The sequence below is a fragment of the Schistosoma mansoni genome, chromosome 4 (genome assembly GCF_000237925.1).
Source record: "Schistosoma mansoni strain Puerto Rico chromosome 4, complete genome".
In the NCBI taxonomy this organism is placed as follows: domain Eukaryota; kingdom Metazoa; phylum Platyhelminthes; class Trematoda; order Strigeidida; family Schistosomatidae; genus Schistosoma; species Schistosoma mansoni.
In genome coordinates, this window is record NC_031498.1 from 29,353,671 (window position 1) to 29,371,835 (window position 18,165).

General features: G+C 36.1%; 1 protein-coding gene across 1 annotated transcript in view; it reads right to left on the minus strand.

The window, feature by feature from the left end:
• Positions 1–483: 483 nt before the first annotated feature.
• Positions 484–18,165, minus strand: part of Smp_055780 (smdr2) — a gene marked incomplete at both ends in the record, with an annotated part of 51,766 nt that continues 34,084 nt past the window's right edge. The window contains 7 exons of the mRNA XM_018797429.1: positions 484–828; positions 3,987–4,325; positions 8,291–8,522; positions 10,431–10,571; positions 12,948–13,091; positions 14,455–14,693; positions 16,998–17,075. Coding sequence (XP_018652472.1) covers positions 484–828; positions 3,987–4,325; positions 8,291–8,522; positions 10,431–10,571; positions 12,948–13,091; positions 14,455–14,693; positions 16,998–17,075 — 1,518 coding nt within the window. The remainder of the gene's footprint in view (positions 829–3,986; positions 4,326–8,290; positions 8,523–10,430; positions 10,572–12,947; positions 13,092–14,454; positions 14,694–16,997; positions 17,076–18,165) is intronic.

Below are 18,165 nucleotides of genomic sequence, written 5' to 3' on the forward strand. Positions count from 1 at the left end.
TGGAATGATAACTATTATAAACAGTATGAATAGCAAAGGGAGAAATAAAGACAAAGATGAGTATGATGTAAAGAAATAGAAAAAGAAAAGAAAAGAAAAAAAGTCAATAAAAGTGGATACATAAAAAAGGAAATAAGTAAACCGGTAGTTATAATCATGATCATAAATATGAGCAAAGAAAAATTGATTAAATGACTGACTACTACTCTTATCAACCAAAAAAAATAGTTGTTTTCTTTATTTATTTATTTTTTTAGAGAAAAAAATAAAGAAAAAAAAGAAAAAAAGGAAAATACTCAATAATTTATTTTTTTGGTTTTTATTTTAAGAGAAAATATTGTTTTTTCTTTTTTCGTTTTTCTTTTTTGTTTTTTCATTTTTTCTTTTTTCGTTTTCTTTTTGTTTTTCATTTTTCTTTTTGTTTTTTGTTTTTTCGCTTTTGTTTTTTCGTTTTTTATTTTTATTTTTAAAAAATACTCATCATTATTTTGTATTATCTAATTTATATAAATTAAAAAATTCCCCCTTTCTATGAATTAATTCATTTAATTTACCATATTCAATTATACGTCCATTTGATAAAACAATAATGTAATCAACTTTTTCAATGGTATTTAAACGATGTGCAATTATAATAGAAGTCCGAGTTACCATAGCATCATCTAATGCTTTTTGTACTAAACGTTGATTTTCATTATCTAATGCTGATGTAGCTTCATCAAGTAATAATAATGTAGGTTTTCTAATGATAGCACGTGCTATAGCAATACGTTGTTTTTGACCACCAGATAAATGTGAACCATCTTGACCAGCTAATGTTTCATATGCCTATTAAATAATAATAATAATAATAATGATAATAATATAGGATTGACGGTAATAACAGCGATTGAACTTGATCAAATCAGTACACTCTGATGATTTGATCTGCTTAACATCTTGTTGCACTCTTTTCTTGTTATTATTGATACTTGGGCGCTTGCATAATTTGACTTAAAGCAAAAATGAAAATCTTTTTTTTGGGGGGGGGGAAGATGATATACTCCAAACTGATAGGTCCTGGGTTCGAATCTCGTGAGGCGGAATCATGGATGCACACTGCTGAGGAGTCCCATAATAGGACGAAAAGGCCATCGAGTGCTTCCAGGTTTTCCCTGGTGGTCTAGCTTCAATTGATTCATGATCTCAACTATTAAAATATCACTTGTTTGTTTAAAGACCAGATAATTAACATATCATTCGAATGTTGAGTAGTAAGTGAGGACTTATTGAAAAGAAATCTATAAATAACGAGACGGTTATGTGTCTATTCGAGGTTTCAATCCATGTTATCTAGGTCAGCAAATATGAAATGTATAAGTATTCATGATTTATGCTTTTATGATTGAACCTTCCTAATTATATAGTTTTCATTAGGATTATGAGTTTAGTGTGTCAAAGGTAGTGTTTATCATAACTGAATCTGACGGCTGAACACAACAATGTATATAATTGTTCGAAAAATTTAACAAGTACTTGTAAAATGATACAAACCAGTTTTAGTCAATCGGCGCTTTTGAACACTACAGAGAAGAATCTAGAAACCAAATCATTACGCTTTCTGCTAATCTGATTAGTGAAGCACTTTATTATTTAATTTTGTGTCTCTTGGGAAGCTTCGCTCAGTGTCGAATAGCTTCAGAATCTGGAATTTTATCAGGAATTCAGCATCTCAAATGTGTATTCTATTAAAATTACCATAAGAAGGGGAAACGCGAACCGGTGCATAATTGTATCAAGTCCTTCATTCCTGAAGACTAACAACTCGATGTAATATGAGACGAGAATATTAATAATGCATCCAATACGCAGCACATAACGGCTAACAAAACACAAAACTTATTCTCTCGTAATATGGAAGATTATTGAACTTGACTGAATGACTGGCTGAAAAAATCTGTGTTTATGGTTTTAGTATCTAATCTTAATCTTCAGTGACATCCATATATCGTGTTAGGTCATAAGTTCTTTAAAGATGAAAATGTGGGTAATAAGTAGATATGTGTTAACATTCATATGATCAACAGTAGGTCGAAGATTAAGACAAAGCTTGTGAAATAATAACTTAACGTTTAACCCCCAGAGTTCTTGATACCTATGTGGTTGCGCCACAGGATTGAGCTGTGCTATTCAGGTCTTGTGCAAGTCTAGATGGTGTCTAGTTCTCGCGGAAACTAATTTAAAATTATCCTCTTCCAGGGTATATTTATATTTGTGAATCATTGAGTTTTTCAAGATAAGTACTTCTGACTTGTTTCGGATATCACTTTTGAGGAATTCATACACTTGAATCAAATAATTGCAGCATTAACTCATAAACTATTTGACCTATCAGTTAATCAATGATAATCAAAATAGGACGTCTCCAACCATTTGTGACGACAATCGTTCAGAACCGAAACACATAGTCTGACTCCTAAACTCCGAAATATTTGAAAGGATAGTGTACACATATGAATTCCCTGAAATAAGTCTACCAGCAGTCATCCAGATAGTGAATAAGGTGATCGAAAAACCCGAGAAACTTTACATATTTATTGTTTTTGTTAACTCAAGTGAGTGATAATCGTCACTGGAGTCTTCACATTCGTCTTTAAAAGAATTTATCTATTTAAACAAACATTTTGTCTTCAATGCAACGTTTCTATAAATAGCTTAATTGGCATATTTATTAGACAGGTAATATGTAGTGTGTGCTAATTATGTCAACATAAATAGTATATAATACTAGTCAGGAATAGAATGTCTGGCAGCAAAAGGTTGAGAAGATCGAGAAGGGAAGAACGGGAACAGAAACCAATTGGTATGGAAATACAGGAACAATGAAGCCTGAGATAATTAATAAACATTTTGCAAATGAAGTATTGGAGTATTTTCATAGTTGAAAGCGTGAGTCAATTGAAGCTAAACCACCAGGGAAAACCTGGAAGCATTGGAAGGCCGTTTCGTCTTATTGTGGGACTCCTCAGCAGTGTGCATTCATGACCTTATTGTTTTTTTAGTTTTATCTAGTAACTACAATACATCTATAGAAATAATTTAATCGCTGTTATATCCCAATAAGAATTTTGAATCGTAACTTTTGAGGATTATTTATGGACCAATACTGTGCATATATTTTTTATCGTATAATTGTTAACTAACTAAACTATTCATGTTCCTCTTATTATAGACTTTATTTTGACCTATAGACTATTATTATACGATTTACCATTCTTGAGTTATCCCTAGTCCATAAATTACTGTCCGCCCCTATTCACAGCCACATTTAGCTAAATCTTGTACAAATGTTGTTTTCCTATTTATGGTACGATGTGATCTGTCTGTTTGGTATATAAACGCAGTATACTTGAATTAAACGATTCATACCGCAGAGGTTGAGATTGGTATTCTGGACTTAACCTGCTGGGTTACGCAGAAGCAGGACTGATAAGTACTCTAGACTGCTCGTACGGTTTTCATATGTCACTGGTTTGATCTTATCACGTTATACATTAACAGAAACAGTTGTCTACGCAAAATACTCAACATTCACTTGCCGGATATTATCAGCAATAGCGTTTTATGGGAGAGGACAAACCAGCTTCCAAGTGAAGAGGAAATTAGGAAAAGACGTTGGAAGTGGATAGGACATACATTAAGAAAATCACCAATAAGGATTATAAGGCAATCCCTAACTTGGAATCCTGAAGGGAAGCGGAAAAGTGGAAGGCTAATGAACACATTACTTTGGGAAATAGAAGCAGATATGAAAAGGATGAATAACAACTGGAACGAACTGGAAAGGTTTATCCAGGACAGGGTTGGATGGAGAATGCTGGTGAGCGGCCTATGTTCCTCCACGAGAGGTAACAGGCGTAAGTAAGCAAGTAAGTAAGTACATTAACAGGGTATACAGGCGATCACAAGTTATCAATATATTTAATATTTAATACATCAAAACTTACATTAGGTAATGATAATATAAAATCATGTATATTTGCTAATTTTGCTGCTTCTATAATTTCATCCATAGATACAATCCGACTATTATCACCATAGGCAATATTATCCCGTAAACTAATATTAAATAATATTGGTTCTTGTGATACAATACCAATTTGTCGTCTTATCCAATATGGTGCTAATTGACGTAAATTTATACCATCAAAAAATATACCATTATGTAAACCATGATCTGTTGGATCATAGAAACGTTGTAATAATTGGATAAGTGTTGATTTACCACAACCAGATTGACCAACTAATGCTATTTTACTTCCAGGTTGTATACGATATGTAAAATTCTATAATGTATTTATAATAATAAATGTAAAGAAAAATAAGTTGTTACAAAGTCAAATAATAATCGTAACCGGAAAGAATCGAACCATGTCGAGCGTGAGATAGTTACACTACAACATGAAATTCAATCGAGATTGCTCAATATCCTTGACTGACTGAAGTTAAACAAACGTACTACTATGGTAAGCAAAGATTGATAGTGGCTAGCAGTGGAATCCAGTTTGACGTGCGTTTCGTCCTATTTGGGACTCGTCAGCTGGATATACCTGCATCTCAAAGTTGACGTTCACTCTGGGACTCGAAAACAGTACCTTTCACTTGAAACGCCATCGCGTTATCCACTCGGCCACTGAGTACTACTAGATGCTAACTCAGTGTTCAGAAGGTTAAGAACTCGCCATGAGGCCTGAGAGTTATGAGTTCGGATTGGGGATAGTACTGTTGAAGAGCCCTTTGTTTGGAAAAAACTGTTGTTCATTGCTTCTTAGTTTTTAATCGTTGTCTAACTATGATCAGTTAGAAATGTAAACTACAAATTTCTATAATGTATTTATAAAATATACATAAAGTGTTTAATTGATAACATAATGGTAATAAATGTAAAGAAATCTAAGTGATTATAGGACTATAGGACGAAACGGCCGTCCAGTGCTTCCAGGTTTTCCCTGGTGGTATAGCTTCAATTGACTCATGATTTCAACTATGAAAATACTGAAATCTCCACAAAACCCCTTCTGATGATTATACTAAAAATAATTTGATTTTCCGTTACAAAGTCAAATGATAATAGCAACTGGAAAGAGTCCAACCATATCGAGAGTGAGATAGTTAGCCTACAGTGGAATTTAATAGAGATTGCGCAATATCCTTGACTGACCAAAGTTTAAACAAACGTACTACTGGATGCTAACTCAGTGTTCAAAAGGTTAAGAGCTCGACGTGAGGCCTGAGAGTTGTGAGTTCGGATTGGGGATGGATACCGTTGAAGAGAAAGACAGTTACCCTTCAATGGAATTGAGTGAAGATTACGCAATTTCCCTGATCGACTGAGGTCAAACAAACGTACTATAGTGAATGAGAACACTACTGGATGCTAAATCAGTGTTCAAAAGGTTAAGAGCTCACCATGAGGCCTGAGAGTTATGAGTTCGGATTGTGGATGGATACTGTTGAAGAGCCCCGTGCTTAGACGAAACTGTTGTTCAGTGCTTCTTAGTTTTTAATAGTTGTTTAACTAAGATCAGTTAGAAATGTAAACTACAAATTTCTATAATATACACAAGTCACAAATATTTATAATAAAAACTGTCATAAGTGACAAATTATTATGCTAAAGCTTCACATTACGACATTCGTAACTCCTTGTCTTTAGCGAAACAAACATATTCTAGATCTTCTCTCTATATGAATTACTTTACCTGTAAGTTTTCTAGGCTCCGGAATAATCTACCTCAAACTATCCGTACGTTAAACTCTCTCCCATTGTTTGTTCGCTCCATTAATGCCTATTGCTCCTCTGAAAATGCATTAAATGCTCTAGCGCTTGCAAGTATATTTTACTCCTCAAGTGAGATTATCGGAACTTTAAATGTTTAACCTCTTACTTGCTATCATTGTTTTGTTGTTCCATGCTCTTTGCTTTTATCTTACTTTCTCTAGTTGTAGATAATTAATAATAACTCGCTCTGGCACTGGAAATAACCTTACAGAACAACGTTCATAGATCATCAGGCTATCCACTTAAGAAAAAATGACAAGTTCCCTGGTGTTGCATTGGCCTGCCATATATAAACTATTTATCAATTACTATACCAGCAAACATAAAACTTTCTTATATTTCATGTTTGTTCTCTACATTAAATGTTGCTTTTCATAACAATCTGATCATGCCTGTAAACTGGTGTGAATTCTGTAAATCTTATTTTCAGAATATATTATTATTATTATACCGGTTAGTCTAACATTCCAACTAGTAACATCTATTGTTTCCGAGATCAGGCCTGAGATATTTTGATGACTAATTATTCAAAATACAAATCTTTATTACAATTGATTGATCACGGGGTGGTGATCAATGTCATGCGTGTCAAGTCCTTCTTAGTGCTGATCGAATGCTATCGATCAAGTTGCAATGTGGCCACTAGTCTAGGTGACTCGGCACTGCGTGCACTATGTTGAGATAAGATGGTGATAACGTCTCTGACTGTGAAGCTGAGTGACACGGGATCGAATCCGTCAGGGAGCACCAGTTCTCTCAAGATTACAGGTATACCTTGCTGACGAGTGCCAAGTAGCACGAAACCCGTGTCCAGGGTTTCTTGTTGACCACCTCCAACCACCATCTTAACACATCTTTATTGTTTTAAATAAATGAAAATATAGTTGTAAGAAGAACATCAAATAAGCAGTTACTTCTGGAAAGTCGTATTTAGGAGCGGTGAACTTCAAGAAGATAATTATAAAAGAGATGTTCAAGAGCCTAGGGATTTTTAATCATATTGTGTTCTTTGGGTTGAATGGCTTAACTGTGAAGCTGTCATTGTCTTTGCAGACAGAATCATTAGTTTTAGTAGTTGATTGATCATTTGATAGTGATTGATGGTATATTTGTCCATCGAACTCCATCATGACGTAACATCAGTCACTACGCAGTAACCGATCAATATAAATATCGCCATCTTACAGTGAGTTGAGGCCTAAATAACTCAATGCTAACATCTAAGACTATGAAGCTGTATGACGCAGATTCAAATCCAACAGGGTGCATCAATTTCCTCAAGATCGTAGAGATAATCTGTGCTAATAAATACTGCTAACTATTTAACAAACTAATTTTCTTCTGGTTAGCGATACAAAACAGCATGCACCAATCGAATTACACTTGGCGGAGAAGCTTTAGAGGATGTAAAATCCTTTACCAATCTGGCAGCATTATTGATGAACACGGTGGATCTGAAGCAGATGTGAAGACGCGGATCGGCAAAACAAGAGCAGTATATCTATAACTGAAGAACATCTGGAAGTCAACTCAATAACTGTCAACCAACACCAAGATCAGAATTTTCAATACAAATGTCAAGACAGTTCTACTTTACAGGGCGGAAACTTGGAGAACTACGAAAGCCATCATCCAGAAGATACAGCTGTTTATTAGCAGCTGTCTACGCAAGATATTACGGATCCGCTGGCCAGACACTATCAGCAACAACTTACTGTGGGGGAGAACAAACCAGATTTCAGCGGAGGAAGAAATTAGGAAAAAGCACTGGACGTGGATAGGACACACATTGAAGAAATCACCCAACTGCATCACAAGACAAACACTCACATGGAATCCTGAAGGCCAAAGGAGAACAGGAAGACCAAAAAACACATTACTCAGAGAAATAGAGACAGACATGAGAAGAATGAACAGAAACTGGACAGAACTAGAAAGGAAGTCCCATGACAGAGTGGTTGGAGAATGCTGGTCGGCGGACTATGCTCCATTGGGAGTAACAGGCGTAAGTAAGTAAGTAGAAAAAGAGTTGTGGAGATTGTTGAGTTTTATAAAAATCATGAACCAACCAAAGTTAGATAACCATTAAAAACCTCGGAGCACTGGACGATCGTTCCGTACTAGTATGAGACTCCTCATCATTGCATATCCATGACCCTACAACTGGAGGTAGAACCCATAAATTACACAGCCATACCATATAGTACGACGCCAATATTTGCACAAATATTTACTCTATTATGTGTTGTTTTACTCAAAGGAAAATGCATCAGTATTACAAAAAGATATACAAAAAGTATTTATTTTAGTTTTGATGTAGGTTTGTTCTCTGAGCTGGATGGTTTGGTCGTGGAGCTTTCATCGTCCTTCTGTACGACATCATCAGCACAAACTTCGGATAGATTATTTATAAATACTTTAAAGACAATGAATTAACAGTTGAATGAAATACTTTTTTGAATCACTTACATTAAGCACTTTTGTCTCAGGTCTTGTTGGATATCTAAAATTCACATGTTTAAATTCAATAAGACCATTGAATTTTTCTTTTGGTTGATCACCTTGATTAGTTTCTATACTTGGTTTACGATCAATAACAGTGAATATACGTCCCATAGCTTCTTCAGCTTCTTTTGTTTTTGTAGTGAATGCAGTAATTCGACCAAGAGCTTGTGAACACATACTAAATGTGATAAAAACTCTAGAAACAAATAATGCAAGAAAGGATATGTCCATTAATATAAGATAATTAGTAAACCTGAGCTATGTCATTGAACGATCTCAATCAGGAGACGTTAAAGATTAATAATGAATAATTTATGACGCTTTTATTTCTAGTGGAATTTATCATATGTCCACAGCTTACATCATGGACTGAATGAAAACTTGGAAATCGTGCATAGGTGTTTCGTTCTAAGATGGGATTCCCTAATAGTCCGTGCTCATCAACCCGTCGGTGATCAAACCTAGCACCTTCGGTCTCACAGTAAGTCCTTGACCTTTAGATTAGTGATTTGGTATCTAGTCCTTTGCATGTCTAACTTATTTCAATGAAAGCAAAACAGATTAGATATAAATAATAAGATCCGGGAAGAAAAGACGGATCCGCCGAATAAAAGGTATAAAATAACTTTAAAGCCCAAGATTTAAGTGAAGATTACATAAAAGAAACAAAAAATTGAAAATAAACATGAATAGTGATAAGGTATCAACCAGTGATTCCTGAGCTACGGTACTTGAAGTTTTATTGAGCAACCTAACAGAAGTGATTGCTTACATAATCTTAGGTACATTCTAACTATCAATATTGTCTGAATTCCATGCAATCGCTATTTATCTCATTAGCTATTCAACCAAGTCATCTTGATTCTAATCTGGATTACAATGAACCAGTAGTCAAATATTCAGAATATAAGTATCCGTTGTTCACATCAGTTGTGAAGTGGCAGCTTCAGAGTGACCAGATGTATCATATAATATCACGAAAATCAGGTAGTTTATCTATCGCCTCTGGGTCAAACGGTGAGCAAGAAGTTACATTGGTGATATGCAATTGCAGGAACTAGGTAATTCTTAAGTCAAGGTCTCAGCCTACATGTCGTTATCTTGGTCATGAAGGACAAACGCATCAACACTCATGATTCGCGTGCATTGTATCTATCTTGAGTGAATTGTCTTGATATTGCCATTTAGTCATAAGTTTTAATAAAGTTGCATTGTGATAAGCATCGGAGCGAGTTTTATCCCGTTTAAGACTTATCAGCTGTATCTCTTCCTTAGTAATACTTTCATACAGTTTGGACAAGATGTGGGTATCTGAACTCAGTAGTTTAATCGAAAACAAGTTGATATTCAGAGCAAACGTGCTGGATTGGAATCTCAGTGTGAACATTAAGATCAGGATGCAACTGATGAATTACAGTAGGAAGAAGCGCTAGTCCTAAGCTCCACTACCAGCAACAATTCAACAATGATCGCAATCTATTTAGCATTATAAATGAATCGGACTAATGATATATTTACAACATGTTTTAAACATAACATATATACACTAATATTACCCCCAAATGCCCTGGTACGGCCGAGAGTGGGGAGAGTATGCTCTCCCTCTCCAAATGCTCTCACATGACCACGCCTATATAGCATCTGACAGGGAAGTCCTAATTACTGCCTTCTCGCCGCATCACTGTTGTTTACGAAATTGAGAGGACGAAAAGCGAATGTCCAGTGCTTTAACCGGGTTGGTGAACACGGAAAGTAAACCTAGGGGAGTTGGAAAACCCTGATTCCAAACCAATGGTGCACATGGGCTCCAACATCCTGACAGAACAAATGGTGTATGAATCAATCGTTGGTCACCAGCTACCATGGGACTGTATCTCCTGACGATGCTCCACTGCCTTGTGGATCAGATCTTTAGGTCGAATGACTCCGGGTGTGGCCCCCTAAGTAAACCACCTGCTTCGGTTTGGGCACCTGGGCAGTATCATAGCTTTCACAAAAATCAAGTGACTTGTGTGGCGCATATGTACCTGATTCCCCTTTGCACCAATATTTATGTGTTTAAATAAATAAATAAATAAAATATTGAAATGAAGTTTAAACTAACTTAAACAATGATATCATTGAAATGGCATTCTGTTGTATTAAATAATTTCCTAATGCAAAACATGCAGTTAAACTAAGTACGGGACCAGATAAAGCAATCGATTGAACTAAACCAATTTTAATAGCTTCTTGTAAATGTGTACTGTAAAATTTAAATAAAAAAAAATAAAAATGAAATCAATTGATGGACAATAAAATGAACTTGGATACATGAATATCAAAAAATGATACAGAGTAATACTAAACAACTCAACCTGTAGCTCCTCCGAGGGCTACTGCCGGTCTCAAGCCCGGGTAAAGAAGGATGGTTGGGCATGGGGTTAGCGACCCCATCCCGTAGAAAACTAACTCGCTAAAAAAACACTAACCAGAAAAAAGTAATACTAAACAGATATGAATATAGTTGGAGTTGTAAGATGATCATTGGATAGTTAAATACCATAAAATTGTAAGATCAATGTAAGGGTTGAGGTTTTTCGGTTTTGTGAATATTAGAGTAATTTTAATAGTTGAGATCATGAGTCAATTGAAGCTAGACCACCAGGGAAAACCTGGAAGCACTGGACGGCCGTTTCATTTTATTGTGGGACTCCTCAGCAGTGCGCATCCACAATCCCGTCTCGTGAGATTCGAACCCAGAACCTATCAGTCTCGCGCAAGAGCGCCTAACCTCTAGACCATTGAGACGGCATCCAACGGTGTTAATGTCTAACTTCAACCGATTCACCAAATTGAGCGACACGTCCACCATTGTCTTCAGTGAGTTGTTATCTCACGACAGACCCGGTTGAACTCCACTGGTCACTGCTTCTCACAAGAACTCCAGGAAATACCTCATCATTCAAATTTTCTTTTAATTAGTGCTTTTAACTTTGTAGACGATCTTTAACGACAATTCACGTGGTGGCAAGTGACCAGAGTTGACCATGTGCTTAAGGATTAGGTTGTTGATCGATTTCTATTTCTTTCTAGATAGCCTCACAGGGTAGTAGTTGGATATTTGTTTGCCAGGTGCCTGCCTTATAAGTTTAATATAACCTGCTTAGCAAAAGAAACTAAACAGACAGGTGCACATCAAGGTGACCCAATAGGTAGTTTATTAATGACACTTTCCCGAGTAATTTTCCAACTAGAGAAAGCAATTCGGAGTTCTGCTGGTTCAAACTTCTTTTTCACAAATCTAAATAATCTATTCCTTAGTATCTCTGCATACGTATCTCCCTTGAATTCAATGTTCAGGAGCGAAACTTCCTTCGAAAACCATGGGAGTAATTTAAACGTAACTTTTTGGTTTCAGTTTAACGACAAAGAACCTAGGCGGAAAATCATTTTCCAATGGTATGCGTTGAATTTTATTTAGCTGATCATCAATTTTATCTTTTCTGTATATTTTTCGTGATTTTAAAGATAGAGAACAGATGAAATTTCTCTTCCTACTCACCAGAACCATCCAATTCTGGAAATTTGTATACTACCTGTTCTAGGTTAGCTTACTGCATAAATATAGTTATAAAGATACATCTAACAAAGTACGATTCTGAATCCAACTTCGATACTATTATGAAGTTAATGGGATGATGGCAATTATTGAACTCTTGCAATATTTTATTAAGGTCACTGTTTTCGTCACAGATGATAACGACATCATCCATATATATACCTTATAAAAAACATAATTTATCGATTATTGCTGGGATGATAGTGTTCTTCAGGTTGGTAGTAAAATAGTCTACTATAAAAGGATGTAATGTAGACTTAATTGGAACACCATTTATTTGTCTACAGAAATCATTGTTAAGTCTCAATTGTAGTTCTTCTAAGAAGTGTTTTAGGATGTTGACTTTTTCATAGTTAGTATAATCACAAAGGTATATATGCGCCACACAAATCTCATTTGATTTGTATGAGGGCTGTCATACTGCCCGGGTGCCCAAACTGAAACAGGTGGTTATCTTAGGGGGTCACACACGGAGCCTTTGACCTAAAGATCTGATCCACAAGGCAGTGGAGCATCGTCAGGAGATGCAGTCCTATGGTAGCCGGTGACCAACAATTGATTCATACATTATTTGTTCCCTCAGGATACTGGAGCCAGCACATGTGCACCATTGGTTTGGAATCAGGGTTTTCCAACTCCCCTAGGTTTATATTCCGTGTTCACCAATCCGGTTAAAGCTCCGGACATTCGCTTTTCATCCTCTCAATTTCGTAAACAACACCCGTGGTACGATAAGGCATTGAGTAGGACTTCCCTGGCAAAGGCTGTATACGCGTGGTTATGTGAGAGCATTTGAAGAGGGAGAACGGACTCTCCTCACTTTCGGCCGTACCAGAGCATTTGGGGGCATAATCACAAAGAAAGCAAATTGTCTCTATGAATAGGAGATTTGTTAATAAAGAAGTGACATCTACTTATATCATTTACTTTACTGAAATCGATTCTAAAAAAAAGGGAATAAAACATCGAGATACAACTATTTCAACTTGTTATCATTAAAATCAGGTTTAAATTATTTACCTGGAACATTCAATACATGCCAATTTAAAACGTTGATAAAAATATTCTTCTAATGATAAACTTTTCACAGTACGATGAGCACTAATTGATTCTTTAGCAATAGATATCCCTTTAGCAACAATTTTATCTTCATTTTTCGATACCCTTTTCATCTGAACAATAAATATAAGTTTTATATATAGTTGAAATCATGAGTCAATTGAAGCTAGACCACCATAGAAAACCTGGAAGCACTGGACGGCCGTTTCGTCCTACTGTGGGACTCCTCAGCAGTATGCATCCACGACCCCGCCTCGTGAGATTCGAACCCAGGACCTACCAGTCTTGCACCGTAGCACTTGACCGATAGACCACTGAGCCGGCATTCAACGGTGTTAATGTCTAACTTCAACTACTATCAGTATTTAATAAGCATAAATTTACTTTGAAAACTAGATAAAGAAACTGTTGATCAATAAAGACATATATTTATGAGCATATATATATTAGGTAGTTAAAGGTAGTCAACAGGGAATTCTGTAAATTCGGCACCGTTTTAGTCACTTGTTACCAAGGCGCACCTACCTAGACAAACACGACATTGGGAAATACACAGTAACCAATATATATATATATTCTCAGGATCTCAGAATACTCTATATAATTTATATACCTTAACGTTTGTGTGTTAACTGAATACCAGTGAATCAAACGACAGCAGTTTCGTTACGGATACAGAACTATAAAGATGTAAATGTACACACAAAATATTACACAATTACCTAGTTTTTGTCCGAACAAAAGTCATGGAGTCCGGCTTGTGCCAAACAGAACTTGTATAATCAAGGAATTAGAATAATATTCTGTACCTCATGGTATTAATATTGTCAAACACTACGTAGTATCAGTCAGAGATAGTGTTCAGAAATACAAAACTGGTTACATGTCAGATTAATCAGAAAATGAATGATCAAAGTCCTTAAGAGTAATAGTACATTTCTAAAAACAAGGAGACATACATGATTTGACTATCTCCTAGGAATAGATAAAATGAATTATTCTAATTATTATTCTAATTGCCCGTCTAAGTTTCGAGAAATTTGTATTTGAATAGATTTCAAATTGATTATTCGGCACATAAGTTATGTAATACTGCAGTGTGGTCTACTTATATCCATATAAGTAGTATGTGGTGATGGTCAGGCATAGAATGTATTTTGGCAGAAGACCGATAAAGAAAGGACTGAAATGAAGCGCAATCGGTAGGAAAATGCATGAACAAAGGAATTGGGGAAGATGAACTGATATCTACAGAAGGAACAGTGAAGATTGAGATAATTGGTTGCTATTTTGCAAATTAACTGTTTGCTATATGGTTATCAGAATTTAGTGGGATAGTCTATAACTTTCGCTTAAATACACTCGATTGTCCCCACTTGTGTTCTCGTTTACTTCAGTACTACTAAAGTACTTAACTTAACCTGAAAATGAGTGTTTAAAGACGAATATAACCAAAAAAATTACAAACAAAACACTTACATTTATACGAGAAGATAACAGTAGTACCGGTATAAAAGGGATCATAACTAAAGTTAACTGCCAACTATAAATAAATCCAATCACCAAGGAAGCAATGACTAAAACTACAGCTTCAAATGCTGTACTCAATCTGGAACCACTAATTTGAGCAACTTTTGAAGCATCTGTGGACAGAAATGCAGTAAGTGCACCAGGTCGATTGTCAGATCGATCAAACCAACCAATCTCCTTAATTTTGATAGAAAGAAAATATCAGAAGGGGGTTTTGAGAAGATTTAAGTAATTTAATATATGAATTAGTGAGTCAATTAAAGCTAGACCACCATAGAAAACCTGGAAGGATTAAACGGCCGTTTCATCCTAGTATGGGACTCCTCGATGGTCTTAAGGTTAAATGTTAGCATGCGAGACCGATGGGTCTTGGTTCCGAATCCCGCGGGCGGGATCGTGGAAGCGCACTGCTGAGGAGTCACATACTAGAACGAAAAAGCCGTCTAGTGCTTCCAGGTTTTCCATGGTCGTCTAGCTTTAATTGGTTCATGAATTCAGATAGCAAGAAAATAATAAAGTTACGTGGTTAAACATTTTACATCTAGAAATTTATTGAAATCTTAGTAGTTGTACTGAAAATTAACACATATAATTCATCGAGCTCCCGATTTTTGAAATTAGAATGATTTTAATTGAGTGATTATCATCAGAAACCAAGTGATGAATATCAAATAAACTAGAACGCTTCATCAGTATATCTACAATCGAAAATATACTCGTCCCTTAATTGATAGATGGATATCTCGTCTTTTTCAGCATAGAAGCTGAAAACCTATTCCAAACATCCAGCGTTAAGAGGCATTTGTTGTCGATAAGTTACATTCAGAATTCCTTTCAGATAATAATATGTAACTTCCAGTTGGAGCAACAAAACTAAATCAAAGTTTCCTTGTCATAGCAATAGTGAAAGAGATTAAATAAACCAGTTTTTTCAACTAGTTTTCATTGGTCATCTTGGGGTTTTGAAGAAACTCATGAAATTCAATGAGATCTCATTTCTTGTCAATGGTAAGTTTTCCATTATTTTATTTATCTCATATACCCAAAAAACAAGTGTTTTTTTTTAGCGAGTTAGTGCTCTACGGGATAGGGTTGCTAACCCCATAGCCAACCCTCCTCTTTTATCCGGACTTGGGACCGGCAGTAGCCCCCGGAGAGACTACAGGTAACAAATATGTATGTTTTGCGTAATAACAAGAATTATGATCAAATGTGAAAACTTTCTCAATCTATTATGACAACTTCATATGAAAGATTGTGTTTAGTGATTCAATTGAAAAGTACCAAGATATTGTGGCTGAAGAATTTATTTATTTAAACACATAAATATTGTCACAATTGAAATCATGAGTCGATTGAAGCTAGACCACCATCGAAAACCTGGAAGCACTGGACGGCCGTTTCGTCCTATTATGGGACTCCTCAGCAGTGCGCATCCACGATCCCGCACTCGCGAGATTCCAACTATGAAAATACTAAATTCTCCACAAAACCCCCTCTGATATATAAATATTGGTACAAGGAAGCACGAGATACATATGCGCCACACAAATCTCATTCGATTTGTGTGAGGTCAGTGATACTACCCAGATGCCCAAACTGAAGCAGGTGGTTTTCTCACGTGGCCACACCCCGAGCCTTTGACCTAAAGGTCTGATCCGCAAGGTAGTGGAGCATCGTGAGGAGATGCAGTCTCACAGTAGTTGGTGACTAACGATTGATTCATACGCCATTTGTTCTGTCAGGATGCTGGAGTCCATGTACACCATTAGTTTGGAATCAGGGTTTTCCAACTCCCCTAGGTAGAATTTCCGTGTCCACCAACCCAGTTGAAGCTCCGGACATTCGCTTTTTGTCCTCTCAATTTTGTAAACAACAGTAATGTCACGAGAAGGCAGTAATTAGGACTTCCCTGTCAGATGCTATATAGGCGTAGTCATGTGAGAGCATTTGTAGAGGGAGAGCGGACTCTCCCCGTTCTCAGCCGTACCAGGTCCTAAACTCAATCACTATGTTTTACTGAATTTTTTGGGGGAAAACTATTCCATATGACACACATCCTACTCTCAATACATGTACATATCGTATATACAAAATGATTTAGGTAAGAATTTAGCATTATTGTACCATACTGACAGTCTTAAAGCATATACTAGAAATTTCAACATAGTGTAAGGTGTTATCAAGTTTACTTAAATTAGTGGATGTATTTCAGTTCAGTTAATAGATTTCGACCGACGCTTAGAGAAATATTCAAACATGGTGTTGACCAATATTAAGTTATCAATCAGCTGTAAACATATCACTCCTATAGAAGTTTAATCATTACCATAAATAGCTCATTTGTAACAACCTTCCCTAAAGATTATAGGTACACATTGCTGGTGGTTCCTAACCAACAAGAAACCAAGGTTTATAGATTTGTGTCGCCTAATTTCTACCATTTATGATATACATATAGATACAATAACAACAGATTACCTGTTTCAGCATAGAGTCGAACAAATTTGATCGTAAACGTTTAGTTAAACGTTCTGCAGCGACTCCAAATAAATAACCCTAATTTGTTTTTAAAGGGAATAAAAATATTGGCATTTAATAAAATAATGTTGCTGAAAAGGATATGAATGATATACAAATGAACTGATTATCACAATTACTTACTTACGCCTGTTACTCCCAATGGAGCATAAGCCGCTGACCAGCATTCTCCAACCCACTCTGTCCTGGGCTTTCTTTTCTAGTTCTATCCAGTTTTTGTTCATTCTTCTCATGTCTGTCTCTATTTCTCTGAGTAATGCGTTTTTTGGTCTTCCTGTTCTCCTTTGGCCTTCAGGATTCCATGTGAGTGTTTGTCTTGTGACGCAGTTGGGTGATTTCCTCAAAGTGTGCCCAATCCACTTCCAGCGCCTCTTCCTGATTTCTTCTTCCGCTGGAATCTGGTCTGTTGTCTCCCACAGTAACTTATCACAACAGTGTTGTTTGATATATTGTACAGAACTAAAGGATGTACTTTTTTTCCACCATATTTTACACACTCTAGCTGAAGAGGAAATTAGGAAAAGACGTTGGAAGTGGACAAGATATACACTGAGGAAATCACCAAACTGAATCACAAGGCGATCGCTAACTTGGAATCCTGAAGGGAAGCGGGAATGAGGAAGGCCAAAGAACACATTACACCGGGAAATAGAAGCCGATATGAAAAGGATGAATAGCAACTGGAAAGAACTGGAATGGTTTACCCAGGACAGGGTTATATGGAGAATGCTGGTCGGCGGCCTATACTCCTCCACGAGGGGTAACAGGCGTAAGTAAGTAAGTAATATTTTACACACAACAGTTACTATATCCATGTTTTTACACAAAAATAAGATGGAACATTTAAGGTTAAGGGACAAATACTAGTGAAATATTTCTTTAATTGTCGAGGATGATTATTTAACAATGAGTTTAATGTCTACCCGAAGTTTGTGCTGATGATGTCGTTCAGAAGGACGATGAAAACTCCACGACCAAACCATCCAGCTCAGAGAACAAACCTACATCAAAGTCATCCACCTAAGCTACAAATCTTCTCCACCATTTTAACAATGAGTCTTTGGAACAAAATGCGAAAGAGGATGTCAAAACATTCAAATTCGAATGA